General features: G+C 39.5%; 1 protein-coding gene across 2 annotated transcripts; it reads right to left on the bottom strand.

Moving 5' to 3' along the window:
- Positions 1 to 768: 768 nt before the first annotated feature.
- Positions 769 to 27,449, bottom strand: tasor2 (transcription activation suppressor family member 2). Of its 2 annotated transcripts, none has more exons than XM_036579383.1 (22): positions 26,849 to 27,449; positions 24,505 to 24,653; positions 24,312 to 24,407; positions 24,150 to 24,222; positions 20,520 to 20,611; positions 20,225 to 20,362; positions 19,876 to 20,006; positions 18,219 to 18,235; positions 17,857 to 17,956; positions 17,629 to 17,723; positions 17,389 to 17,489; positions 17,211 to 17,283; positions 17,045 to 17,116; positions 14,821 to 16,953; positions 13,488 to 13,833; positions 11,857 to 12,298; positions 5,291 to 9,109; positions 3,578 to 3,700; positions 3,321 to 3,474; positions 1,950 to 2,055; positions 1,439 to 1,620; positions 769 to 1,150 (listed from the first exon to the last, which is right to left on the bottom strand). In XM_036579383.1, exons 1-22 carry the CDS (start codon positions 26,877 to 26,879, stop codon positions 1,053 to 1,055), a joined length of 8,571 nt encoding a protein of 2,856 aa, XP_036435276.1. In that variant the 5' UTR covers positions 26,880 to 27,449; the 3' UTR covers positions 769 to 1,052. The 2 variants fall into 2 exon arrangements, with proteins under 2 accessions (XP_036435276.1, XP_036435275.1); XM_036579382.1 differs by having other exon boundaries at positions 13,488 to 14,265.

Below are 27,449 nucleotides of genomic sequence, written 5' to 3' on the forward strand. Positions count from 1 at the left end.
TCACAGCTGTAGAGCGACCTTATTAATAAGAAGGCCTATTATGTATAATCCTTGGCTTATATACACTGTTTCTGCATCATTTGTCATGTCAGACAGTGGCAGACATTTGATTTAATACAGTGCAGTGATACAAAAAACCTCATATCTCTGTTGTCAGAAGAAAACCTTGTATTTGTCTCCAAAATGATAACTTTACAGGAGAAGGATAAAACCTACTTTACTTTTAATGTAAGTCATTGGAACCAGACACCCCCAAGTCATTTTGGCCCGTTTCTTTTAGCCCATTCATCATGAACTTTACATTCACTGCAAAGGGTAACAAGGTATTTTCAAGTTATATCAAAAACTGAAAAACCTCAAAAGTTGAGATACGAGGTTTTCTTCCAAGAACAGCGATATGTAGATTTATCAGGGTAAACTACAAAAGAATTCACACAAAAATATATCAAAGTAATAGTATTATATATAAAGTAATGGTATTTTTTATTTGAAACACATTCATCAAAAAAACTGCCCATTCTTGACTGTACATTACAAAACACAGTCTGTTTATCACTTCGTCATAAAAACCTTTTGTGGTTTTATTAAAATTGTGAAAATGTTCTAGGTCTATACCAAGCAAATGATAACAGTATAAAGCTTTTGATGTGTGTTATTGGTTTCTGATCAATATAAGACCGTTTCATTTCCGTTTTAATTCCTGGTATATTGCTGAAGTGTGTTCATGTATCATAATACTGTACAGAAAAATAACTAGTAACAAACAAACCTTCTTGAGTATTTTATTAAAATTAGAATGGGTCAATATGATTTATAAAACCATATGAAAACAAACTGAAATGCACTAAAATACCACTGGCATTTTTTTACAGTATTTAAAACTGAATACATATCAAACATTTTACATATGTCGTCACTACAAGTTTACAAGTTTAGCATGTACAAAGCAAAATAACTTACAACTATGAACAAGGGGACGCTCGCCAAAAGGCAAGTAGCCAGATTCTGTAAGAAAAAAAAACGAAGCCAAACGGCTGTTTTTAGTGAGTAAGTTATGAAACGGAACATGTGTCATTTGAAAGAATCCTTGAGAATGTGTAAATATTCATAGTTAAAATCCCATTTTTCCCAAAAGACTCAGCCGGTGTATCTGAAAGGGAAACAAAAAATAAAAAACATATTAGCATAAGAAGTAAATTTACACAGGATCTTGCTGATGTGTGATGCAGGGCACCTAAGAAATCAATATTATACATTAATTTTTTTTTAAATTAATACTCTATAACCTCACATATTCACTAGCACTTAAAAATACAATTTTCTTAATTTATTTAATAAAATGTAAGAGCAAATGTACAGCAAGAACAACAGAAAAGCAGACCGACATAAACAAGATTATGTGAAGAGAAACGTGCATGAAACAAAGCAAACTATTCACCTGTAATGAAAACAGGGAACCGTGCAGAGGCGTTCTGGATCTGGAGACGAACTAGACAGCGAAGGTAGTCTGGTCTGTCTCGTGAAATGACATCACACTCATGGTAGGGCAGGACCTCCACTATCCCAGCTTCCTGGCAGCAGTCCATGAAGTGCTTCCTCGTCTGTGCCTCGGGACTGCACCTGAAGGTAATGTGGCCAAAAAGAGAGACAGAGGCTCACACTGCAGTCATTCACTGGCTAAAGCTGCTGTTACAGCTATAAAGGTATTAGATCTCCTTACTTCATACACCAAGTAACTTGTTAGGTTTCTGTTACACAAACTAAATGTTTAAAAATGTATGTTGAAGGATTTTTTTTGCTAGTCAAATAGCAGTGACATTTCAACTCCTTCCATTTCTTGATATATTCAATTTGGCTATTTGTTTTAGTTGCCACAGGATGTTTCTACAGGCTCCTTCTGTTTGGGATCGGCCTTCCTGTTATGTCCAAAGGAATAAACTTGAGTTTACCTTGCGTTTTCCCGAAGCTTGCGGCTGTCTCTGTAGTGCAGAAACCATTTCCACTTCCCTTTTTTATCAAGCTCCTCCATAATGCCCACAACCTTTTTCATGTTTTCTTTTAGTGAGTTTAGGAAAAGAAGAACAGAATCAAAAAATTACTAGAGATATTTTGAGAATTTCAATAATTAAAAAATATATTATGTAGAGATGCATCAATACCGATACTGGTATCAGGTATTGGGCTGATACCGTGCTCATTTACAAGTACTCAAAAAATTCACTGGCAACAACATTCCGATACCCACTGATACTATGTGACATAAGATGAGTGTACACTACCGCGCTAATGAACAACCGACTCAAGTTAGCAGTGCAGGAGGCTCTGCTCGCACAGAGGAGTCTTACTGACTGCGTGGAGCCTGGACACAAAGTCACTGGTCACTATAAACATTCTGCCTTGGCAAACTGCCAACAGGAATAGACAGTGCGGTTTCAGCTTATTTTTAAACACACACCATCATAACCGTTTCCCCAGTACGAGTGGAGACACGCAGACCAGCCACATGGAGGTGGAAAAAAGGCGTCATTTCCTACCAAAGTTTGTCTATTCTGACTTTACTCTGTTTAACTGAGTAGAATTGTGAGGTTGAATAATTTTTTTAACTGTCTTTGTAAAACAGGCTGTAGCGAGTGTGTTGTCCTACTGTGTACATCCACGCCTGGCTTTTAGCTTCAGTGCACAGTGTTAGCAGCGCTGCTCAGCTTCTCAGCATGTTTGCTCAGTACTCTGCATGTAGCATGTTATTTTGAATGAAACAGCTTTATCTGAAATTATTCGTAGACAGAACTGTCTGTAGGGGCTGCCTTTCCGTTGCATAGACAGAGTGTTTTCATACAGTGTGAGTGTATAAATTGTAGGTTTTGTCCATACACAATGGTCTATTTAAATGTGCATTGTGAGTCACTAAAGAGCAAGATTTCTAAAATCACAGTGTATGTCTGGCTTGAAAGGATCTTCAACTACAGCTCAACCAGCCAAACAAAATACTTCAGATGTAAAACTCCACAAGTGAGCTCCTCGGACGTGTCAGCCTTGGATGTGACTATCAAAACTATGAAACGTATTTCAATTACATCTGCACAGAAGCACTTTTCTGATGTGAAACGAAACCCACTCTTCTTCACTGCAGCCCTAATCAATCTAATAATAGCTGGCTAATGCACATTGTTTAAGATCATATTTTAATTATTTAATGGTAAACCGTTATGGGATTGGACTCGGCGAGTTCTAAAAAATATGTACTCATATTCAGTCTAAAAAAATGGTACTGATGCATCTCTAATATTAAGTAATGTTTTTATATATTTAAAAAACACTACCTAAGGTCAGCGTGTCCAAAGCAGTGTCATCAAATACCACAAAGCCTCCCTTGGCAAAAAGTTCCTGGTGCGTGAGGTTCACAACGTCATCAGGCTGGTCGATGCCTGCAAACAGGACTCTGGATGACTTCTTCAGATCAAGCAAATGTGGAACCTGGGAAAGACAGAACGTTAAGTGGAATTTGAACTCAAGTCCATTTCACTAGAAATTAAAGAATATTTGATAATAATCTTGCGAGAAAAAAAAATAATCTTACGTCACATATGTGCTCTGCAATATCCTCATTTCTTAATATAATAAGAAGAGGAGTTTGGTCATTGTCATCAAAGTCAAACTGGTAAGGCTCAACTGCTGCGTGTCCCTCTGCCTCCAGCAGGTCCTAAACATCAGAACAATATCCTTTTGTGAACACTTTTCTATGATCACACTACAACTGTCCTGTAATATTACAATACATTTCTGAAGTTGTGCATCATTCCGTAGTTGATGTCTTGCAAACTTTGGGGAAATTGGGTCTAAGCAAGTTTTCTGTAAGAGAAAAATGAATGGTCTATTCGAAAAACACTGCTTGGTGACCTGTGGTAAACAAAAACGTTCCAAACCAAATATATTTTTTCCTGTGTAAATTTTCCCCTCAAGCAGTGGTGGTGCTGTGACTGGGCTTAGCAGACTTAAGTCCACATATTTTTTTTTTATCAAAAGCCCACCTTAAAATGTCAGCTCAAGCGTGGTGTCAGTCAGTACCAATAAACCAAAACACAAATGAAAACACACTCTGTAAATATATGACACATTCAAAATTCCATTTTTGGCTTTGACCAATAAAAAAAAAATTCCAGTTTAACCAGTAACGGTGACTGAGGCATTTGCTAAATGTTGCTGCCTTCAAAACCACCAACACAGCTACAATTTTCAGCAGCAGAACATGAGACACTTCATAAGTTTTGGAGTGTAAGTTTATCAAGTTCTGCTTTAGTGATATTGCCAGCATTTTGGAGACAAATGTAGGAGGAACGTTGGGTGGATTTATGGATTGAAGGCATATGAACACCTCTTGTTTTAAGCAAGAAAGTAGCCAAACTCACAATACAGAATTAGATAAAAACAATAATTAGGTTATCCAAATCTGAACAGGACAATCATCAATCAGGTCAATAACACTGAAGGCATAAATGCCAGTAATCACCAGCATAGTAAAGTTACCAATCATTACTGCTCCCATGTGCAAGAGATGTGAATGTTTGCCTATTATGAGCTTGGACTGGTATGTCTTCTGGTTGACTAGTAAGCTGGCATCTCCTGCTGCAGTTTTTCCTAATGAACTGTTTGAATGACGATTAACAAACATCTGTTTTGGTTATACTTTGTGTTTTGCAGCCTATCCCTCTGGCCACAGGAGTAAAATTCAAATTCACACCCATAAATTTGTCATGTCCACCCAAAACAACAATCTGGCTGCACTAACTGCCTCACAGATGTCAATGGATCCTCTGAATTACAAGGTCGTTTAGCGGTCCAAATAAAGCTACATGCATGCTACAAGCAAGCTATCGCTACTCATTAAAATGATGTTGCATGAAAGTAAGTTATTACTAAACCTCAACACTATTGTTTAACAACACCAGTTACTCAAATTGTAGCTTACTACTGCCAAAGCAACTTAATTTTGACAGCTGACAAAGCTTGCTCGTTTGCACTGGATATTCTGGTGAGATTGCCAGTCTTCTGATGTCAATTCAATGTTCAACAGTGTTAGCTTGCATGTAGCAATACTTGAATTTTGGCTCCTCAACAACCTCGTGATTCAGAGGATCCAGTGACATTTGGAGGAAAATGTATGTACAGCAAAATTACTGAAAAAACTACATTCATTTTTCTTACCAGCTTAGTCCCAGAGTTCCTAATATGGGTAAGACGATGACTACTAAATGATGCACAAGTTCAGAAGTCCCATCCAATGTTTTCCTACCTTGGTCTCCTCAAAAAAGGGGTCTGCTGATGTAACCAGGATGTAGAACTTGTACTTGATCTTGCATGCTTGCCTCACAATAGAGTTCAAATTATCATGTAGGTTATCGAACATAGCCTTTTTGATGCGACCACAGAAAGCAGACTGTTTGCTGCTACTTGCAGCACTTTCAACATCCCGTTTTCTTTTGGTCTTGTCATGCTGACGCAAAGTGGTCTTGCCAATACAAACATCATTCATCATGGTGTTGTATGACTTGGCACATTCTTTCGTTATGTCCGATATCTTGGTGCAAGCCGCCTCATCACCTCTTTCACAGAAAAGACTTCGGAGATGCAAGGGTTTACCATAATTCACGACCTCCCTCATGACTTTCCTTTCAGACATGTCCACGTTTATCTTAAACTTGGTGTGAGTTGGCCAAGTCTCATCAAATCGAACAGAACTTTCCTGCTCGTCAAGTTTGGAAAACTGAACGGTCATGGGATTGTCAGCTGGGTTGAGATTTGGTCTGTGCTGTGTTTTAGCTATGGAGCCAGCCTTGCAGTTTTTGAGCATCTGATTCATCTTCTCTGAGAAGATGAGATACTCAAGTTCCATTAAAGACTGGGTGATGTCAGATTTCGATCGCTGATCTTCCCAGTTATGGAGAGGGTCTTCAACGGTCAGGTTCACTCCATGTGTGCCTACTGATCGTTTTAGAGTAGACGTATTTTCAAATATTGCCCTGTTACCTTTCTTATCGAAGACGGTGATGATAGAAGAGGGTGGATCACGAGCAAATCTATCATTCTCATCACTCGTATCAAATATTCCTTCTCTCCTGAAATACCTGCGCCAGTCAAAAGACTGCTTGCTTTCTCCTTTATGCTGATATGAGCTAGAAGTGACTGTCCTTAATGTTCTTGTTCGATCTGCACCACAGGAAAAGGTCTTCTTTATGCTGTACTCTGTAGCTCCTTCAAAGTCTTCTTGGTCCCACGTATCTTGATAGAAGGTTCTCTTGAGTTTCTTTCTACTGTGACGAATACCGTCTGTATCATAAGATTCAGATAAACTCAAATCTGCTTGATGTCTAAAAGGAAAAACTCTTTCATTCGACTCATCCACAGCAGACACAGAATCTGCACAGCGAAAGTGGCGTACCCAGCCATCTGAGTCACTGTCTGTGGCCTCTCTTGGCATCTGTGCAAGTTCTCTGTGAATAGATGTATTGTTCCTGAAGTGAATAAGAGGACCCTCTGCATCCTCAACACATGCAAAGGGTTCCCTGAGCGTATCTGGTTCATCCGTTTTGAAGCTAGGTCCATGCGTCCATGAGGAAAGCAGTTTTGATGACTGCTCCTCATATTCCTCAGACATATGACCAAACTGGTCCTTCTGAAGCCGACTTTCTTTAGAATAAAGGTGTCTTGGTGGGGTAAGGTCTTCATGCTCAAAATGACGCAAGTTCTGTTTGGGCACATGTTCACTGATTAATGGTGATTCACTTTCATCATTCACTTTTACTGTGGTGTCAAACTTCCTAGCAGACCGACAAGTATCCTGAGGGAAAGATTGTGCTCCGTGACCTGGAGAGTTACAAATGTGCTTCTCTGGACAGCTAAGTGGGCAAACAGACCTGTCGGGTGCCGACCCTTTAACAGTGGGGCTCCTGTTTACTGGGTGGAGCTCTCTTTCAAAACTGTGATTGTCTTCTAAGTCCTCACAAGCCTTATAATCGTATGGCAGTTCGTCCTGAGTAGGGGTGCAACTTCTGCTATTGAGCTCATGCTCCATATCAATTTGCAGAGCTGGTGGCGACATATCCTGACTGTCAGAATCATGATGTATCTCAGAGGTTTTACCAACAGGCGCTTTGGAAATTGTGGAGGTTAAGCGATTCTGGTTGGTGTCTTTCTCCTGCGATTTAATGTCTTTGCTTGAATCAACCTCCTTGGTTAGTGTTGCCTTTGAAATTGCTAAATCATCAGCCGCTTTGGTTGAGTCCCAGTGACTAGATTCATTTATAACACATGGTTCCGTGTTAGTGACTACATCGCAGGGAGAAACATCAGCGCAAGCTCTTTTGGGTTCTGCCTGATTGATCACAGGAGTCTCGTTCTGAACCACAGGTGAGTGTATTGTGCTTTCACTATTATTCTCTGTTGGAGAGCAAGTGGCACCAACAGCAGGTGAACTTTGGCCTTCTTTCATCTTCATGAACTGCTGTGAAGACGAGCCCACACAATCTGCAGATGAATCTGGTGCCCCCTCTAGTTGAGCATCATCACTGATGTGCTCTCCATCATTTCTTACTACAGATGTCTCAGCTCTTACTTCACCCTCAAGTGGCTTTACAATGTCTTTCACACCAGCCTCACCACCAGAGACATTCACTTCATTCACCTGTGCCTGAGTCTCATCTTCTGATTTCTTCTCATCACATATTTTCATATCTACACTGTCTGCCAAGTCTTGTTCCAGAGCAGATGCATGAGACTGAACAATTTTTTGCTCTGAGTCCTTTTTACTGTTGGTATCATCACCCATGATCTGTGCTCCTTCCCTTTTTTCACTTTCATTACTTTCATTACCTGTTATTTCTTCACATGCACTTTTCTCAGACTTCTCCAGCACATTCTCTTTGATGTCATCTGCATCAATCACTTCATGAACCTCCATGTCTTCCACCTTGTCATCATGGCGCTCACTCACAGATGTACTAGCTCTAGCTTCCTCCTTTGTTTGATCATTCACATCCTTCACAGGTGTACCATCTCCAATATCACGTGTAGTTTTTACCCCATCCTTTGCATTATCATTTCCATCTTGTACATCTACATGTTTGCCATCATTGACATCATGCACAGGTTTAACTCCATCCTTTGGCATCCTTTCATCACTCATATTACATACACCATGAGGTGTCTCATTTTTCATGTCATGCCTAGACATGTCACCTCTGACAACAGGTGTCTCACTTCTGACTTCAGCCACAGGTCTTCCTTTCTCATTTGTCTTATCAGTATTTATTCTCTCAGTTGCATCATTTCTGCTATCATGTGTAGGCTTGTCAACACTCATAGGCTCGACTTCCTTCCTTGCTTTATCACTTACATCTACAACACCATGCATGTCTACAGGCACGAGTGTGTCATCACTAACCTTTTCCTTTGTACTGTCATTCGCTTTTTGAATGCTAATAGATGTCTCATCTCTGCTAACAAGTACAGATTTAACTTCCATTTCTGCATTATCATTTTCAGTACAAACAGCCATGGAACTGGCAGAACTGCTTGCTTCCACGGTTTTTAATGCACTCTCATCTTTGTTGTTGCCAGAGTGCACATTTTTCCCAGGCAGTGCTATTTCACCCTTGTCTCTGGACACACTCTCACTGTGCCTTGATTCTGGGGCTCCATCTCCAGTTTTGTCCTTAAAGCTTAGTGAACTGAGTATGATTTTTCTTTCAGAAGCTTGGTCACGCGCATTTGAGAGAATCACAGGCCCGACAGGCCGTACAACCTGGTGGAAAACAGCAACAGCTTTTGGATCAAAGTTTGTGATTTTGCCAGAGGCCACTCTCGCAGGGTTTCTGATCCTCAGTGCCTCTGGCACACCCTGATCCTTGCTAACAAGCACAGTCTTCGGCACTTTCAAGCATTTTTGTTCACCTATGCACATATTTGATGCCTGTTCACACAAATGACTGTATGCGCTGTTGTTCTCCAAGAGTTTTGTGTAGGAGCTTTCAGTGCCGGCATCATTGTCCATGTCACTGTAATCGTGGTCCGAAACAGAACTTTCTTCCAAGTGGTCCCCAGTGGATCTGTAATTCTGCAATACATAAAAAAAAATGGGCCTGTAAATATATTCAGAATAGAATTCGAGATGATTCAGATCTCTCTACAGTGTATTTGTATCAGACACAAAAAAATAAGTATAAACAAATTATATATAATTCAGGGCTGACCCAGATTTTTTTCTCTTTAATTTTTCTCTTAAATTTTTTCCTGAGAAAGGTCCTTTTATGATGTGCTCTTAAACCACAGAATTATTCACACCTTTGTGCTCTTGAGTGTGTAGATTCTGTTCTTACTTAAGAACAAATTCCAAATAACATTGGTGAATGTCACAATCTTCGTGAAAACTGCGTAACAGGGTTTTAAGAAGAAATTCTTCTTAAGAACGGTTGGTCAATGAGGGCCAATAATATTTATGATTCATAACTTTGCACATGTTCATTACTGCAAAATATTCAGTAGGAAGCAACTATTCATTAATATTTATTAATAGTCAGTGCTCACATGCCATATGTTGCTATGATAAAATACATATTTTGTTGATAACTATCACGGTTTTAGTTTTTATTGGTTTTATGTATTTTATTTGGCTGCTTTGCCATTTTTTTATCATGCAGTGATGGTGACACGGAGACCAAGTTGTGCTCAGTCGCAGATGAACTTCTGAGAGTGGAGCAGAGAACCGAGGAGCTTTTGGAGCTAAAGGCTTGTCTCAACGAAAAGAGGACCACCCTTGTACAGCCTGTCCAACTGGACTCGATGCCAAGGTCAGAGAACACAGGCTAGAAGGCAACAGTACTGCTGAAGCTATGTTTCCTTCCAGCCCATGGAATGCACCTCTGTGTCTGCCTTATAAAGGGATTCTGGTTGGAGTGAACTTCACTCGCACACCAGACTCCTCTGTCTGGGAGCACCACAGCATCAGCAGCATTGTTGTTGCCACCACTTCCAGAAAACACAACAACAAAAAGGGTTGAGGCTTTGAGCAAGCTTCCCAGTTTTAACCTCACCAGAGCCACCAACCACCAATCTCGTAATCATCAGACATGATCATACTGAAAGCAGCTGCATGCAGCCTGCTGAGCAGTACTCGCATAGCGCTTTTATATTTGCAGTGATTTAGCAAAGTTATCGTGCCTCCATGGTTTACCAGCTTCTTATCGCAAATGTTACACTGAGCATTTTTATCATCTGATACTTTTCAGTGCTCCCACACGTGATTTCTGAAGCATGTTTACTCTTTTTGCTTCAGTGGCCACTAGGGATGTGGATTTTGACAAAATCTGTTGACGGATAACTAACGATCTATTTGTCTGTGATTAATCGTTAACTGACAAACCTAAATCACAGACACGACCCATAAAAACATAAAATACAGTCCTGTGTTTTATATAAAAAGAGGCTTTGGGCTTTTTGAATGAATAAACACAGCCTAATGTAACAGATATGTCTGTAACACAAATGGAGTCTACTTGCCTACATTTACTACATATTAGTTAACTTAAAAATAGCCTGTCAGGGTCTAGCCTTAAGTTCATACGCATGGTTTAAATAACAATCAGCAAGCCAATAAGTCACAGCTTTTAAGCTTTTTCTGTCATTGAGTTAACTACCTAGACTAACCATTAACGATTGAATTTGTAGGCTCTAAAATAAAGCTACATTCAACAGAGGCAACGTGACTTTTTGAAAAAAAGTCAATTGTAGCTACTTTACCAATGTGTCATGTGGCTAAATATCCTAGTTGTGATAGTGCTGTAAACATTTAGGATGGTTCAGTGTTTGCTTTATCTCTTTATGAATGGCTCAGGCGTTACCAGTTAAACTTGACCGTTCAGAAATGGTCCTGAGTTGAATGAAAAACCCACCTATTCAAATCTCAGTTCTTTACCAGACTATTTTAACCAAAAGCATTGATCGAACATTTATGTATTTGTCGGCTAACAGTTATTTGGTTTATCATTAACATCCCTAATGGCCATGTGGAAAGAGGTGCAGTTTGGTGCACACTGAGGCAATGTGATGTGGATGCCTGGCTTTAATGTATGATGCATTCAACTAAATCAGCAATAGTTTATTTACTTTTAACATTTTCCATATATTAACAATAACCATTGTATTTAAAGCTGTCGCTGATGAACTATAAATGTAAGACGAAACCTTTGTGGCTTGCAAAAAAGAAGAAGCTTCCAAATCCTAAAAAGAGAAATGAAATCCAACATAAAGAACAAATACTTGTGTATTTGAAATTATTCGGGCCAGCCCTAATATAAATATGTACACATATACACACATGTATATACACACTACATATTAGGAAAAAGAGCCTCTGTTACTCTGAGATGTTCAAAGAAGTTCAGATAAAGCCTAGACTCCTATAAGAAGACAAATAAAGTGTGTGCCAACAGTTTTAATTGTGAACCTAAACTCACTAAACACATAACACTGACAAACTTATATTACTCGGTCAAAACAAGCAAGCTAGTTCAAGCAACATCACTATTATACACAATTACATGATTATAAAACTGCAGGCTAATGTTTATGAGACAAACCTGTATATGATTGCAAACTCTTACCAGGACATATTTTTGTACTTAGTGTCACTTTTTCAGAAGTTTTCCATTAGTTAAAATCCCGAAATAATTGCTTCTGCCATCACCAGCCCTATGGTGAAACCTCTAGGGGTGTTAAGATACTATTCATTAAGGAAGACACATGTATTTCATATTGACATTTTCTTATTACTGTATGAAGACAAAATATTCTAGGATTGCTTACCACAGCACTTAATTTTGTTGGAACTTTGGAAGAATGGGATAAGCTGGTCCCATCGGCTGGCTCTTTACTTTCCACTCTCTGTTCCACTCTTGATCCTGTGTCAGAACTGGTTTTGGGACTCTCCCCACTGCTTCCTTGCGAAACAATGCAGTGATCTGAAGGCCCAGGCACTTTAACCGAAAGGTCCAAAATATCTGATACAGGGCGCAAGGGACTAGTTTCGTCTTCCTTGGAACTCAAACCAGCATCAGATACTGGTGGAGAAGCTTGAACAGGACTGATAACGTCTGGCACTTTTGGAGGGTCTTTTCTTTCTAGAAGGGTAGAGTTGTGGTCAAAGTGAAAGAACCTGGATGTGGGTTTACTGTAAAACAGACCTATCCACATATGGAAGATGAGATGGACTTGCTCATACGTGTCTTCGATGCTGAAATCCCATTTGCTGAGAAAATTAAGACAGAAACGTGCAGTTAGCAGTATACTGTACGTATTTACTATATTAACTATATAGATTTTAACTATATAACTGGCATTTTTGGCTTTATTATGCCCTGTAAAATGTCATATGCATAATATGCAACTGTTATTTGAACATCAACAACACATAAGCCTAATAATCTAAATCTAACGTCATCAAAATAGCGCATGACCTAGTTCCACATTAATTTACGTGTAACCCATGGAAACCCATTTCAAACAGAACAATATATTGACAATACTGCAGTTCAGGAATTTCTTCTGCTCTGTCTGAAAAGATACCCAGAGCTTTTATTTTATTTTTACACGCAATACATGGCCGAATGTATGCGGACACCACTTCTTATTAGTGGCTTCAACCAAACCATTGGTAAAATGCATAAATCATAAGTCATAGAAGCTCCTAAAAAATATTCAGGCAGTATAAAAGGTAGCATTGTAGGCTTCGGTGACTTTCAACCTGGCAGCGTCATAAGATGCCTCCTTTTCGTCAAATTAGTTCCTGAAATTTCCGCCCTGCTAGAGCTGCCCCTGTCAACTGTAAGTGCCATTATTGTGCATAAGGGTTCGGCACACTGTTGCTGGAAACGTGTTCTCTGGAATCACGCTTCACTGTCTTGCAGTCTGATGGACAATTCTGGGTTTGGTGGATGCTACCTGCCTGACATTTTAAGAGACTGCCGACCAGCCGCTTCAGCGCTATCTCCCTGCTAAGTTCCTAAATCAAGCAAAAGCGGTAAGTTCCTGCAATTTTAGAGGATTGTGTGCTTCCATCTTGTGGCAACAATTTAAAGAAGGCCTTCTAAAGAATGGTTTGCTGCGAGTCTGGCCCAACATCAACGCTCAATATTGTAGCTGGCGTCCAATTTTCAACAAGCACATATGGATGTGATATTAGGATGTCCACATACTTTTAGCCATGTAGTGTATGTGTGTTCCAAAGTTTTCAAACTGTACTCACATGCTGTCTTTCATACTGCTGCAAAATTACCTGACAATAGTTTAACATTTTATATAAAACATTACAGGTAACAATCAAACATATTCCTTGCCCAATATTAAGTGAAAAAATGTTAAAAGACAAAGAATTAAAAAGAATATAAAGCAAAAAGAAGACCACCATAGAGATTAGGGCAAAAATCTATTTCACATACCCATGTAGTGCTCTTGTCACACTTTTCTCTAGTCGGTCATTTGTGAACCTGCTGTCATATGTAAAGTCATAGCTTTCTCTCCAAAGTCTTCCCACTTGAATCGAGCCCTCCCTTTCGATGATGCGCCTTTGGTGGAGAAATTTAGGCTTCCGCATTTTGGCCTTCGGAGAAGATGGGGGTGGCATATCTAAAGACAGATGTCTCCATCCATTTTTCCCTCCTTTATCTGGACCAATTGCACCACTAGAGTGTTCAGGTAACTTCAGCTGAAGCTTAGGATTCAAGGACAGAAGAGACTCAACACATCCAGCAGGAGGGGGAGCCTGGGGGCATACTCCTGATAAACCTGATAGCAGAGAGGTGGGCTGTGAGTAAGAATGCTCTTTTGTTATTTCCAACATCAAATCCCCAGGCACTACAAGACCCTCTGGAAAAGGGGACTTGGGGGGTAATTTTAATCTGGCAGAGGAGCCTCGCAACAGAGTGTGAAGAACTGACTCCGGCGAATTACTAGTCTTGACTCCAACAAGGGTCTCCTGTCTGGGTTTTGCTTGAAAAGGCAGCATTTTGTCACTATTCGCACTCAGGGCCAAGTCAGCCAGGAGATTAAGAGCGTCTGAAGGCAGAGATACACCAGTGGCCAGTGCCTCTTTACTGCTTTTGCCATCAGAGCTAATACCTTTTCCTCCTACCCTATCCTCAGTAAATGCAGCAACAAGCTGTTGGTCAGCCTGTTTAACTATTTCTTTAGAGGCAGAGATGTCAAAATTGATGCATCCTGTGAAAAAAAGAACAAAACACAGAGACAATAGTGCATGAAAAAGCAGCAAGAAAGAATGGGCATGAAAACAAAGCAGAATTTGTCACATACATGCACGAACATACACACAACGAAGGTGATAGAAGCAAGAAAAGAAGCTGTGGTGCTTTCCCTACTGAAAATGTCAAATATTGGTATCTCGTTAACATGACAACGTTATTAATTGTAAATGTCATTTTAATAGGTTACATACAAGAAGATTTTTAGTAGGGTTAGCAGAAGCAAAACAAAAGCAGACAGAACACACTGGACACATTTTTAACACTGACATTGTGCTATTACATTTTCAAAGCTTCTACATCAAACGCACGTCTACTAGCTTCACCGATTACTCAGAGCACTAAATGTGTTCACACAGACATTTCAGGAGGTTTTATGTGCCACAGGTCTCACTTTTATAAAATCATTCCAATATTTTTTTACAACCTAATACCATATATTATACGAACATGTTAAAAATCTTTCCACTCATGTCCACACATTAAGGCAAGATTTATTTTTCTATATTCATACCATTTTCTTTGGGCATCAGCTTCTCTTGGGATGATGAGGTCTTGAGTTCTCTCCATGATACATGGCTTTGTTTAAATTGTGAACTTTTGCTTGGATCTTGTTTATCAGCCAGTTCCGGATCTTTCTGTAATACACTGCTGCTTTTGTCTTTTGTATCTTTACGAGGACTCAATTTGCCATCGTCTGGAGTCAAGTCCACATCTGTGTTTGATCTGCCTTTTTTCAGTTCAGGCTCTGCATTCTCTGTTGCAGATTTTCCATTATCTCTAGATCTCTTGGCTCTTTTGAGCACTGTTTTTAGCTTACTTATGGATATTGCCTTGTACACGTTCTCTTTTGGTTTGCTTTTTTTGGGATCAGAGTCCAACGATTGGCCAGAATTGTTGTGGGAAGTGGTGTCTTTCTCAGTAATGTGTTGGGGAGACAGTGCTTTAACTGGCGTATTCATGGGAATGTCTTGTATGTGTGTAGATGGGGAAGGCGTAATTGGTGTATCTGCTAGTTTGTCACTTGCAGGACTGGTAGTTACCAATGAAGAGTCTTGACTGTCGTTTGTTTCTTTTGACTTTACGTCTCCCGTGGCAACGTCCGATCCATGGGGGACAAAGACCCTGCCACATTCTGTGATTATTGTCTTAAGGCCGTATCGTTCTCTCATGCTAAAGCCTTCCATCTTTCTTTTTGGTGTGCTGGTCATAATGATTCCAGTAACACTGGGCTCTGTAACGGAGGGACTTTCCTCCACTAAAGATTCAGTTTCACTGCTCTTAGCATCTGACCTCAACACCCGCTTCAAACTGACATCGACATTCCAGAACCTCTTGCGCCGTGGGAGAGAACGCCAGTCTTTTTTTGGCAGGTCGCTGGTTGAGGAACACACCACCTCACTATTACCACTCTGTTCAGGCGTAGCGTCTACAGGTGAGCAAGAGGGTAAAGAAGTGCTTTCAACAGAAGCTGGAGTTTCACCTCCTTTATTAACATTCCGTCTCAAACCCCTCTTTTTCCTCTTTCCACGGCGTCTTGCCAAGCGTTTCATATTACGCTTTGTCTGAGGAAGAATGTCACTGTTTTCCTCTGGCTGAACTTTCTTACAATCTTCAACTACTGCTTCAGTCTGGTTCTCTGATAGAGTGGGGACTGAAATGGATGTTGGAAGACCAGCTTCCTTTGGAACCTCCTTGTCCTCAACAGGTATCTGATCCTCATCTTTTGGGGGAACATCTGACCTGCAGTCTTCTTTTTTGGTAGTATCACCCTCAGCCTCTGCCTCACAGGGCAGACTGGCCTTAGTTGCCACAGCTGAGAAATCAGTTCCACTTTCTGTTAATGGTACACTGGTGGTTTCAACGGAAGTTTCTTTTGAGATCGCCTCTGGACTTTCACTGCATTCATCATTAGGGGCAATCTGATCAGAGGCACTCTGAGACATCTTTTCACTGTCTGTAACAGCATTATTACAGCGTTCAGGCACATCGCCTGACTTAGGTGAGGGATCTGTCCTTTCACAAGGGCTGTCAGAAGTTGCCATGACCACTGTACCAGGTGTGCCACCTTCCTCTGGCGAAGCAGAATGGGAAGGTTCAGCAGCCACATCTTTCTGATTTTGGCCAGTGGCTTTCACTTCATCAGACACACTGTTGCTGCCACTTATATGGTCAGCTTCATCCGTCACATCTCTTTCCAAAGATGTGTCAGCAGGTGTTTGAGGGGCCTCCTCAGGTGATGATATATAATAAAAGACGTCATCGTCATGATCATCATTACGCTGCTGTTTTCCAGCAGCAAGCAGCTCCAGTGCCCTTGCCACTGGAATTTGAAAGCCACACGGATTTTCCAAGTAAGTCTTTAAGCGTGCCCCAGCCACCTCTGTCCATTTTGGGGCAATCAGTGGGAAACCGTCAGGTACATCATACTGATCAGGAAACATACTGGCTTCCCTGACAGGGCTGCTTGATAGACCTGGTAAAATAAGTGTGGCAAAGTTCTGCAGATGCTTCTCCACTGTACCAAGAGGCTCCCCCTGCTGATTTGAAGGACACTTCTCCATTTCTGATTCAGCATAATTCAGTGCTGGGAGAACCTGAAGAGTCTCTGGTGAAACCTTAGGCTTGACATGTCCTCTCTTGGTCTCTACACAAAAAACAAAACCAATAATAATAAATGAAGCCATTTGAAAGGCTACAAAGATTGCCATTAAATGCTTTAAATAATATTTCGTCACCTCTTGGCACAGATCTGGAATCGGGGAAAATAAACATTCCTTGAAGAGTGGAGGCTTTGTCCGTCCCTGCACCTACAAACATATTCCAACATTTTACTGGTCAAAGTACAGCGTTCCGAAACAAATTTAGGTACCGTGTAAACTGGATTTAGAGTAATATCATTACCTTCATAAGAGAGGAAATGAGACGAGTGCAATAATATCAGGAAACCACCATCATCTAAACATACAACAAGGGCCTGTATGTGAAAAGAAAGTGAAAATTACGATAATGTACTGTAATTACTATAACCTCTCCTAGCCCATACCCCCTGCTCCAAAAACTACCCGTCCCCCACACTTACCATGTCTTTCTCCTTTAACTCCTGGGTTAAAACAGACAGGTCATTTCTTGCTTCAAGCGAGACTACATCATACAAACTGAAACTCCTGCCATCTAGACAGACTAGAAGGAAGGAAACATAATCAGATAAATAAACTTTTACAGCCAAGCAGACGTGCTTAGCCAAGTTAAACATTTAGGATTACATCATGGTCTAAGGCACTGTGAAAGCTATAAATAAGTAAAAAGAATTTCAACACACCTTCACCAACAACAGAAGTTTCAAAAACTGCTTGAGGCAGTGTCTTTCTCAGCTCAGAGACTCCAATAGCATGGGCAACTTTGACTGTCTTTGAACTGAGGAAAAATACAAGATCGGTCAGTATTGTATTTTCATGCTCAGTATCTTTTTTAATGGGCTGAAAATTACAACATTCACTCATATCGATAATTTTTGGCAACATAAATCGAATGAGTGAATATGACGCACAGGTTTGCTGGGAATATGGCTCCATTGATGGACTTCAACCCGACATCGTAGACAACAGACTCAATCTTGAGTTGGCCACTCCAGGGTTGGTAATGAAATGCTGAAAATAAAGGGTCTCATTAAATGACATCAAGCAGGAACAACAACTATGTATTTGACAGACAGTGAATAACAGATTACAGTAAGTGCTTGTGTAGTACTCTATGTAATAAAACATGTTCAAAGGTTAAAAGTTTAATTAAAAAGTGTACTGTTTACACAACAATAATGACATAATGCCGAGCTAAATGTTAGTGTAATAAGAGTCCCTGTATAACATACACACAACATACATATATACATAATAGTAATGTAATGCTTACATGTCTTTTTTTCCTGGCTGAAAAAGGAAAAAAGAGAGAAGAGACAATATTGCTTATCAGTTTCAGCACAATGTTTACTTACATATCATATAGGGCTGGGTGATACTATATACTATATAATGGGTCGGCCACACTGTATTGTTGTTTGAATTTTTAATGACAAATCAGTCATTTCCTGGTCGCTCTCCAGTACACTATATAGTAAACGCTACGTGGTGAATAGTGAATGACTTAATGAGTGAACCATTCCGAACACAGCAAAGATTTATTTTTAGATAAATAAAACACAAGGACGAACGGTATACGACCATATTTATTTTGTACAGCAAAGGATGCTTTTTCTTACTCTCTCTGTTTCTCTCACTACATCTATATTTTAGAACACACTCTTATCATGAGCAGCTTAACATGGTAAACAAATGCAGGACTAGAGGTCTTGTCTGTATTCCCACATGAACAGGGAACAGAACCCTGGTTGCCCATGTACAGGGCAGTGGTGTTATCCATTGCACTATCTGACCATTTTATGTTATCTTTTGAAGTTTCCATTTTGCTAATGAGACTTAACCATGGGGAGTGAAAATGCAGACCTAGGCCTAATTGCCGGTTGTGTTCACAACACTTTGAACTCATTCACAACACAACTTTGCCATTCATTTTACTGTACGTGCACTTTTGATAATGGATTAAACATCACTGTAACTTTCGTGACACAAACATTTCTCAACCACAAAAGCACAGCAGCTACAAATACAACATAATCGCAGAAATATTTTGCTAAGCAATATAACTAAAGATTAAAATAAAATTGAATTAAAAAATTATAGCTTGATACCAGCAGTGCTTTGTGGAATTTGTGACATCATCGTGCAACAGACGTCTTAGTACATTTTGGGGAAACACTCATAAAAAGCAGTATCTAATAATAAACTAATCATTTGGATCTTTGACATAGTGTCAAATATACTTAAACATGGAGGTGACATGGCATGTAACGCACATCATTACAATTACTGTTAACCTTTGTTCTGAACACAAACAGCAGGGGGCGATCTCTCTACTTTCCTTTACTTGCATGGCTGGCATGGTCTTCAAAAAACAAATCGCAGATAAAACATGAGTAAAATGCTCATAATGTGGTGCTCTGATATAACAGCGATATTCACAATGTCAGCTAATTTTGTCCAGAAAAAAAATGTTGCAAATACATAGTCATTATGCAAAACTATAACCCAGCCCTAATGTCATGTACTGAGGAAAAGGATGCAGCTTTTTACAGAACATTACTGAACTTTGCTACTTGTTGAACAAATTTAAGCAGAACCTCCAGTGGAATCCAGTTAATGTAAATTATCTTCACAGTACATTCTGCTAACAATGCTAAACAATGTGTGAAAAGGTTCAAGTTTCTCCCATTTTAAAAGTACAAAATTTTTTAAATGTCTATGACAACAACATTGATTACAAAAATGTAAAAAGAAAGAAATATTACGGTTTAGTAGTATTTTGGCTACAGAACAAACATCTGACATTGAAACTGACACATGTAGCTTATATGCTGCTTCTGGTTAAAGTTATAGTTATAGCTAAAGCAGCCTGTGGCCTAAATGCTATTCAGACACTCTCTTGAATTGATAGTTGAATTGACAGTGCTGACCTTTTCTCCTTCAACTCTAGATCTGAGATGGTAGCCTTCCCGTAGGAGAATGCCACAATAGCGAAAGGGCACACGTGTCTCGGGCATTGCGCAGCTTTCCTCCCTCTGTCCAGGAGCTCATACATATAATACTGTAAAAATAAATATTAACCTAGTCAAGCATTAACTCAATAATCACACTGTTTTCTCGCAGGAATGATGAGAGTACGAACCATCAGGTAGAATACCCAGCTTTTCAGAATGCACAAATGTGTAATGTGTAAACAAATAACAGGATTTCACACTTCAGTGGACAGGTAAAGGTTGCCGAGTCAAAGCTGAAACACACAAAGAATGAGGTGTACGTCACCTGGGTACGCTCAAAGGCCAGGAAGGAGCTGGTAGTGGTGCATACTGCTCTGAGCTGCTCTGACACATGACAGTCAAAGCCAGCGGTTGGACGCGTGAAGTTCTGGGTGTAATTCTCGGTCACCTCTTTGACCCGACCCTGATAAAGTGCAACACAACATTTTCCTTCAGAATGAACAAATCACATTTGGACTGCAAAACTGGCAGCTTGGACAATTTTTAGGGGAAAAACCTGACAGAATTACATTAATCTTTCACCAGCAATCACTCGTCCTTCTTTTTTTATTTTTTTTTACCTTAGTCAACTTTAAGATGACAATGTAGCCGGTCTTGCCATCGTACCACCGCTTCAGGTCAAGGCAGTCAGAGTACTTTGAGATATACACACCTGGTTCAGAAACAAATTCCAAACGTTATCAACGTTATCAAAAATTAACAAAAATAAAATACAGTTTCTAATGAGTAAAGAATTTTCATAATACCATTATCCATTTAGTATTTATAAGCTTCATCTAAAACAGGGGTGTCAAACTAAACCACTAAAGGGGCCATATTAAAAAATCTTAACAAATCCGTAGGCCAGAGAAAAGTTTTTATTTTACTTTATTTTAATTCATGTTGTTATAACTCAAACTGACCGCTGTTTATTCAAAATACTCAAAAACTTCAGCAGTGAAATACAGATGCATGTGGTAGACCCTGAAATACTGAAAATTTAAATGTCCCCAGGAGCTCAGTCTTTTAAATCTACCTATTTGCTTGAACCTGGCATCCTTTCTTTGCTGCAAGTTTATTAATACTTGGGCTCAATTCCTGAGCTGCTGAGCTGACATTAAGTGTTTATGTTGGCTGCAGTTAGTGTGTTTGGTGATATGACTGGTGAGGAACTGTGTAGAACTGTTTAGAATTGAGATGTAAACGCTGTCCCACAGACTGCTGTTGGGGTAGGAGAGTCAGAGCACACTTCACGTTGCAGTGCATGCTGGGGACTGTAGTGCAGCGCATTGTGAAATGAGCTAATATGAACAGAAAATAAAAATATTTTTGCGGGCCAGATAGGACTGTGTTGTGCCTGATCTGGCCTTGTGTTTGACACGTGGTCTAAAACCACATACCATACCACACTACACATACTATATATACCATGCTAATGAATGTGCTGCTGATGGTGGTATACTATGGTGGTGTACTATGGTGGTATACTATGGTGGTGTACTATGTCAACAGATTGTTTAATACTATGCGGTTTTACAAGCAGCGCTAATTTCCACCATCCACACAACTCTTTCAAGGTTAAAGAGAGGCAAGAATGTATCTTGAAAATGCCTGAGATGTAGAAAGCTAAACTTTCTTCAATTCTACACATGAACTAACAAGATATACAACTACATACAGTGTATATTTCTAACCAACTCTAACTATCAGCAAAGTGTTTTGTCACTTTCAAGCTCCAGCATGTTGCCTGCTAAAGCAAACAGCCATAACATTCAGGAAAAACTAGTTCTTCAACAATCTAAGCAACACAACAGATCACCAGGACAGAGTATATGACACATTTCATACAGCATGAAGCAGTCCACCTCCCAGTTCAGCACTCTAAGCTCTCTCACTTCACAATCAATCTAAGCTTTGTCTTAACAGCTTACTGTTAAACATGTATATTTCTTTTAAAATGCAACTGATCAGATTTACTAGCTGATTATTATTAATGTATCAATTAATAATGACAGGTTAGAGAATCAGTAGACAGATCCAGACACCACTACACCACAGACTACTACTGCAGAACAACATGTTCCCAAAAGCAGAGACAAAAAAGGGAACAAAATCCACTGCTGAACTTTGCTTTGACTAATAACTAACAGCCATTAACCCTTCAGAGAACGGCTGCAGGTGGCCTATGACAGGGTGTTTTAGTGCCATTTAGAGAAAACAAATGACATTACCTACTGTCAAGTAAACCAGGCCAGTGTTTTCCAGGCCCTTATCCCTTAGTGACCGGAGTGCTTTTGCCTGCTTTTATACACTGGATTTAACTCAATGGCCTAAATGAACTGAGTTAGATGTGCTAGATAAAGGAATTAAACTGAGCAGGGTTACTTAAGGTCTGACAAACACTGATTTTAGATGTATCAATAACCTTTCTATACTCTGAATAATATGTAGGAATACATCCACAAAGTGAAGTTCCAGTACTTTTGAAATGACTTTAGTCATTTAAAGTGAGTTAGCACTGTATTTCTTTCTTACTCCACACTTTAGTCAATGGAAATCACGTCATGGTAATTTACTATTTACGATGGCCTTCATATCTAGGCCACGCTGATAAAGGCTTTTCACATCTTCAGTCAAGACCTTTGTGTAAAAAACAAAAAAACATTTTTGTAAAATATACCCTTGCAGTGACCGCACAGGCAAAGCCAAATAGCCCTGCAGCTCTCTGTATTGTTTTTCTCACGGTATTTTCCAGTTCTCATCCTCCAGTGCTTGCTTCACTGTTCCATAAGTACTTTGAACTTGCTACTCTAATACTTTCTGTTTCTATTTCTTTGTTTCTCTTACATACTCCAGTATATAAAGCTGTACATTTAGACTTTCACTTTCAAAACCAGAAGACAGCCTGGCTGGACAAATCACACGGTAGGAGCTTATTTAAAATAGACTTCTCTTGTGCTAATGCAGGGCTTACTTTGAACTTTAAAGGTACAGTCACTTCTAATTTAGAGTTTGTAAGTTATTCAAATCTCAGTGAGGGTCTTTATGTAATGTCACTGTGTTAGTCTTCTTGAGCTGAGAGTACTATACTACACTTATTGAGCTGACAGGATATATATCATGTACTTTAGAAACAGACTATAATCTATTACACGTGCTCTTATATATCAGGATTTATATGCGTTTAATAGGTAAGCTTTATCGCTGTACGACGGTCCTGACAGAAACTGAAACCAAAATTTACAGTTAGGCCTAAAACTATAACTTTCAGTTTCACAATGGAGAAAATGTCCCTGTAATTTATTATACATATTTTGAAACATAGAATGTAACTATGTATATATAAAAAGAGTATAAGTGTGTAACACACTATAGCAGCAATGTAAGATACAAACCTTGCCTCTGTTATACCAGAATAGTTTTGCTTGATGTGAGAAAGACGTCGAGGGTTATCGTATCTTATCATAATACATGGCATTATGCTGTTTGAAAGGAAAGTACCCAATTTTCCATTTACACCAAGATGTAGTAAATCAGCCACGACATGTTTGGAGTTCAAATTTTGCGTCTTTAGTTCAGAACTTGAGCTATGAGGCAAACTCAACCCACTCAAACTGCATCCAGGTCTTCATTAAGGTCATGCAGACTTGTCATTGTGGTTCAGGGCACTGAAGTCTTCAACACTACAGCCATTTCAAACAACACCTGGGCGGCTATACCAAAGCAGGACTGATCTGGGATCAGATTCCTCTGTATTTATGGTGGTCACTTTCATAAATGCTGATTCTAGAACAGCCCTGCTACTCCTGAGATGCTTTGTAAATACATACTCTGTTGTCTAAAGCGGCTGCCTGTCATTTTGTTCATTATAATAGTTCACAGTAAGTCACACCGTGTCTGCGCCGCGTTAATAAAGACATGAATGCGGTTTGACAAGGTTCAAAGAACTTTCAGTGATGTATTTTTACAGAAATTATCTGAGCTATTTGGGTGACTACTGAGTTTTAGTGTTAGCTATGTTAGCCTCGCTGCTCCAGTTCTAAACTAAAGAAGTACTATTTGATCTCTAAACATGTCTCAGCTGGGGTAAAGGGAAAACTGTTAAATGGTTTTTTGCTGAACCAATCTTTTAATGCCAAGCTACAATAAAAAGCATTACAGCAGTAACAGACAGATAAAAGAAAAGCTACCACAGCCGTGGTAATTATTACCCTTTGAGGAATCTCCAAGCGTGGTGCACGTTCCATGCCCAACCATTAGGCCTGTATCCGCAAGTTTATTTGCCTTTAAATGAAGGTCAACAGGTTGTCAGGAAATAAACCACCAATCATATTAATGTACAGACAGCGGTGTTCAGTGTAGCATATATGTACCGTGGATTCATCATCAAATAACAAGAAGCCAAAGGACTCCTGCAGGTCCTTATCAGAGTAGCCTTTTTCCTGTTTCTCAGCGCGGAAAGCAGAATACTGTGGAGAAAGTGAGAAGTCAAAGACAGAGATCAGTTGTGCAAGAAAAATTGCGCAATCAAACAGCATCAGGATTTAAAAATAGATTTGCACTTACCCGTTTTTGTAGAGTTGCATTATTTATCAAATGTGCCGAGCTATAGGTAAAAAACTCCTTGGACTCCTCATACAAATAGTTGTTCTGAAGTGGTGCTAAAATACTGTTGTCAAAGGTTTCTGAGCCTGGAAGCACAGGCTCAAGAAGACCTAGAACACAAATGACAAAAAATGACAATGAAAATCTTTTCAATGTGTTCACTGTGTTTCTGATCATCTCCTAATGCTTTTACAGATAACCCAGCCCAGCATCACCATCCAGGCATGGTTATTTATTCCAGTATTTTAAGCCTTTTAAAGTACTTTATTTAAGTACTGTGTCCCATTCCATTAAATTAGGTTCCACGGCTTGCCACTTAACAGACAGAGTGAAAGCTTAAAAATATTATGTTTAAAATATTCTACATTTATTTCCAAATACTGTGTCTATTTCATTAAAACTAAAATGACTTGTTTTTTATTTTTTAACTAACTTTTCCATTTCATACATAATATTGCAAAATAATGGTGCTTTTGCCTCCAAAATTTAGCTGAAAACACAAACTGAATTTGGTTGGAATGAGCAAATGCTGCCTTCCTCTGATACAACTGCAGCACTTATAAACATTAAAACGTTCTGCATATTTTGACAAACTGTGCAAAGATTAGAATGCAGTACTACTATGTTTGCTCAGTCAGCAGCTGGAAACTCGGTTTTGTTAATGGTACACTTCATAAAGATAATACCTACTTGAGATATGATCACTCCAGAAGTTATCTTGAATAGTGAGGGACCATTTGGAGTATATTAAGTTCAGAACCCTTAAAGAAGTTAAACAGTCTATTTGTAAAAATTCGATCATCTGATAGTAAAGAAATGAAAGGAGAATTAAGTGGCTCATTTAAGAGCAGGTAGACTTAATACAAGCCCAGAATTCACATTAAGGCTCAGTGTGGGATAACATCTGTGTAAAACTAGAGATGACACACTGGTATTGGTGGGTATCGATAATGGGCTGTTATCAGCAGAAAATGCTTAATCCAATCCAATCCTGTAACAAATCCGGCCTGTACACTTCCATTGCGTGATGGGATGTTGTTAGCTGTGTAATTCTTCCTGTTGTGCAGTAGGGTGTTTGAGTAGTCTGAGCACAAACTACTTTTAGACACCAATTTTAAGTGCTTCAAATACAAATAACTCATTTTAAAGCACAGTAGTTCTTAAAGAAATATCAGATCAGTATTGGTTTCGCAAGATTTCAATACTGGCATCGTTCCATCCCTAGTAAAATCAAACGAGAACTTGGAACATATTAGAAACTGCAGACTCAGCTGTAAACACTCAGAGGTATTCGTTCTGAAAATAAAAAAAATCTATAAAATAGACTGAAAACTGTTTACAATAATTGCCAATGAAATAATGTTAAGGTAGGGGTGGGCAATATGACAATATTTTATTGTTATCGCAATAAATGATGTTACAATACACATTTTTGAGTATATCATGGATACGGTCAGAACATAAAGAACACTGACCACCTGCGTATGTCATTCCGAAGCATGCATAAACAGTCCTGTTTGACTGGACAGTGCATTGTATAATCATCACAGTCATCATTTGGACAGTATTTCTGTAAATGTGGCACTGCTAGAGCTTTTATTGTCTGTTCTAACTTATCAAATCTATTCCGCTGATCAAAAACATCATATCGCAGTAAGTATCGTGTACCATGAAAACATTTTCAAGTATCGTGATACTCTATTTCTGCCATATCGCCCACCCCTATGTTAAAGTCTGGATCATCTTTGGAGTCTTTCACAGTTGCACATGTTTCACTAAAGATTAAACTAAAGTTTTAATTATATACACAACGTCCAAAGAGAAATTGTGGGGGGGGGGTGGATTGGGCACTGCATCAGAAGATAACACATCTAGTGTTTGCAGGAACTTGACACGCACCAATGTGTTAAAACACGTTCTGCTGGCAAGTCAAACTTCAGCACTGTATCTCTCAATGCAGTACTGTGTATCTCAATCTATGTTTAAATATATACGTTTTAACATTTCGCAAACCTGCTGTGGTTAAAAAAAAAACAAAAACACAACAAATTGAACTAAAACTGGTCATTTTGGCGAGCTGTTTTGGTTCTGACGCTGCTGTGAAGCACATGAACTCCCAGCACTCAACCACGACGAGTTAAATCACGCTAAACTAGTTCGTTCGTTAAAACTACAGAAACGTGTCGACGCTATTAAACGTGTTTTTTCCACGGCTCGGGCCTATGTGAACAGTCACAGCAGGCACATCTGAACTCAAAATCACAAATGGAAGTAGTTTAATGGGGGAAAAGAAGAAGTCGGTCACCTTCTTTTGCTAGTGTAGTGTCATTCTCCATGAAGGCGAGGCATTGGTGTTTGCTTTCCTCTTGGTATCAGATCATCGAGATCTTCCTTTCCTCACATTATTCTTCGTCGAAATGTCTACTAAACTTGGACTCCCGCACAATAAGACAAAGCCCAAAACGCTCTATCGTTCACCCCAATGCAAACATGATCTTCTCTAGCCGCATAAAAACTCTATTTCTGTAGCCCGACGGTAGTGAAAAAACTGGTCCGTCTTGAGCTTCGAGGATATGGAGAATATGGTTGTGCAACCAGGAAGAGCCTTTTCCAAACGGCTAAGCTAACAGCTAAAACAGCCACCAGGCTGAGCGAGCGCAGCACAGGAGCAGCAGCCCGCAAACGGAGATCCTCCTCCGTCTGTATCCGCGATTATTAAACACTCAGCGTGTGACTGAATCTCATACGGGCGTCTCATGGGTTGGAAACTGGCACCAGAGCTGTAGGCTAACCGCTTCCTGCTCGGCAGTGTCCCTCGGTTCTTCAGAGGCGTCGAGAATCGAAAAAGAAACAGAAAGTTAAACGGAAGCCTCCATTTTGTGTCGGCCTGCTCCTGCCTGCTGTGT

This window comes from Colossoma macropomum, unplaced genomic scaffold (assembly GCF_904425465.1).
Source record: "Colossoma macropomum unplaced genomic scaffold, Colossoma_macropomum, whole genome shotgun sequence".
Taxonomy (NCBI): Eukaryota; Metazoa; Chordata; class Actinopteri; order Characiformes; family Serrasalmidae; genus Colossoma; species Colossoma macropomum.

What these genes read in the sequence shown, in the direction of transcription:
- tasor2 (XM_036579382.1), bottom strand. Translation starts at nt 26,879, where the DNA reads ATGGAGAATGACACTACACTAGCAAAAGAAG. An exon ending in TTCCAGATCTGTGCCAAGAG is followed by an intron (nt 16,954 to 17,044) that starts GTGACGAAATAT and finishes TTTTTTGTGTAG; the next exon opens with AGACCAAGAGAGGACATGTC. An exon ending in TTGCAGAGCACATATGTGAC is followed by an intron (nt 3,475 to 3,577) that starts GTAAGATTATTT and finishes TGTCTTTCCCAG; the next exon opens with GTTCCACATTTGCTTGATCT.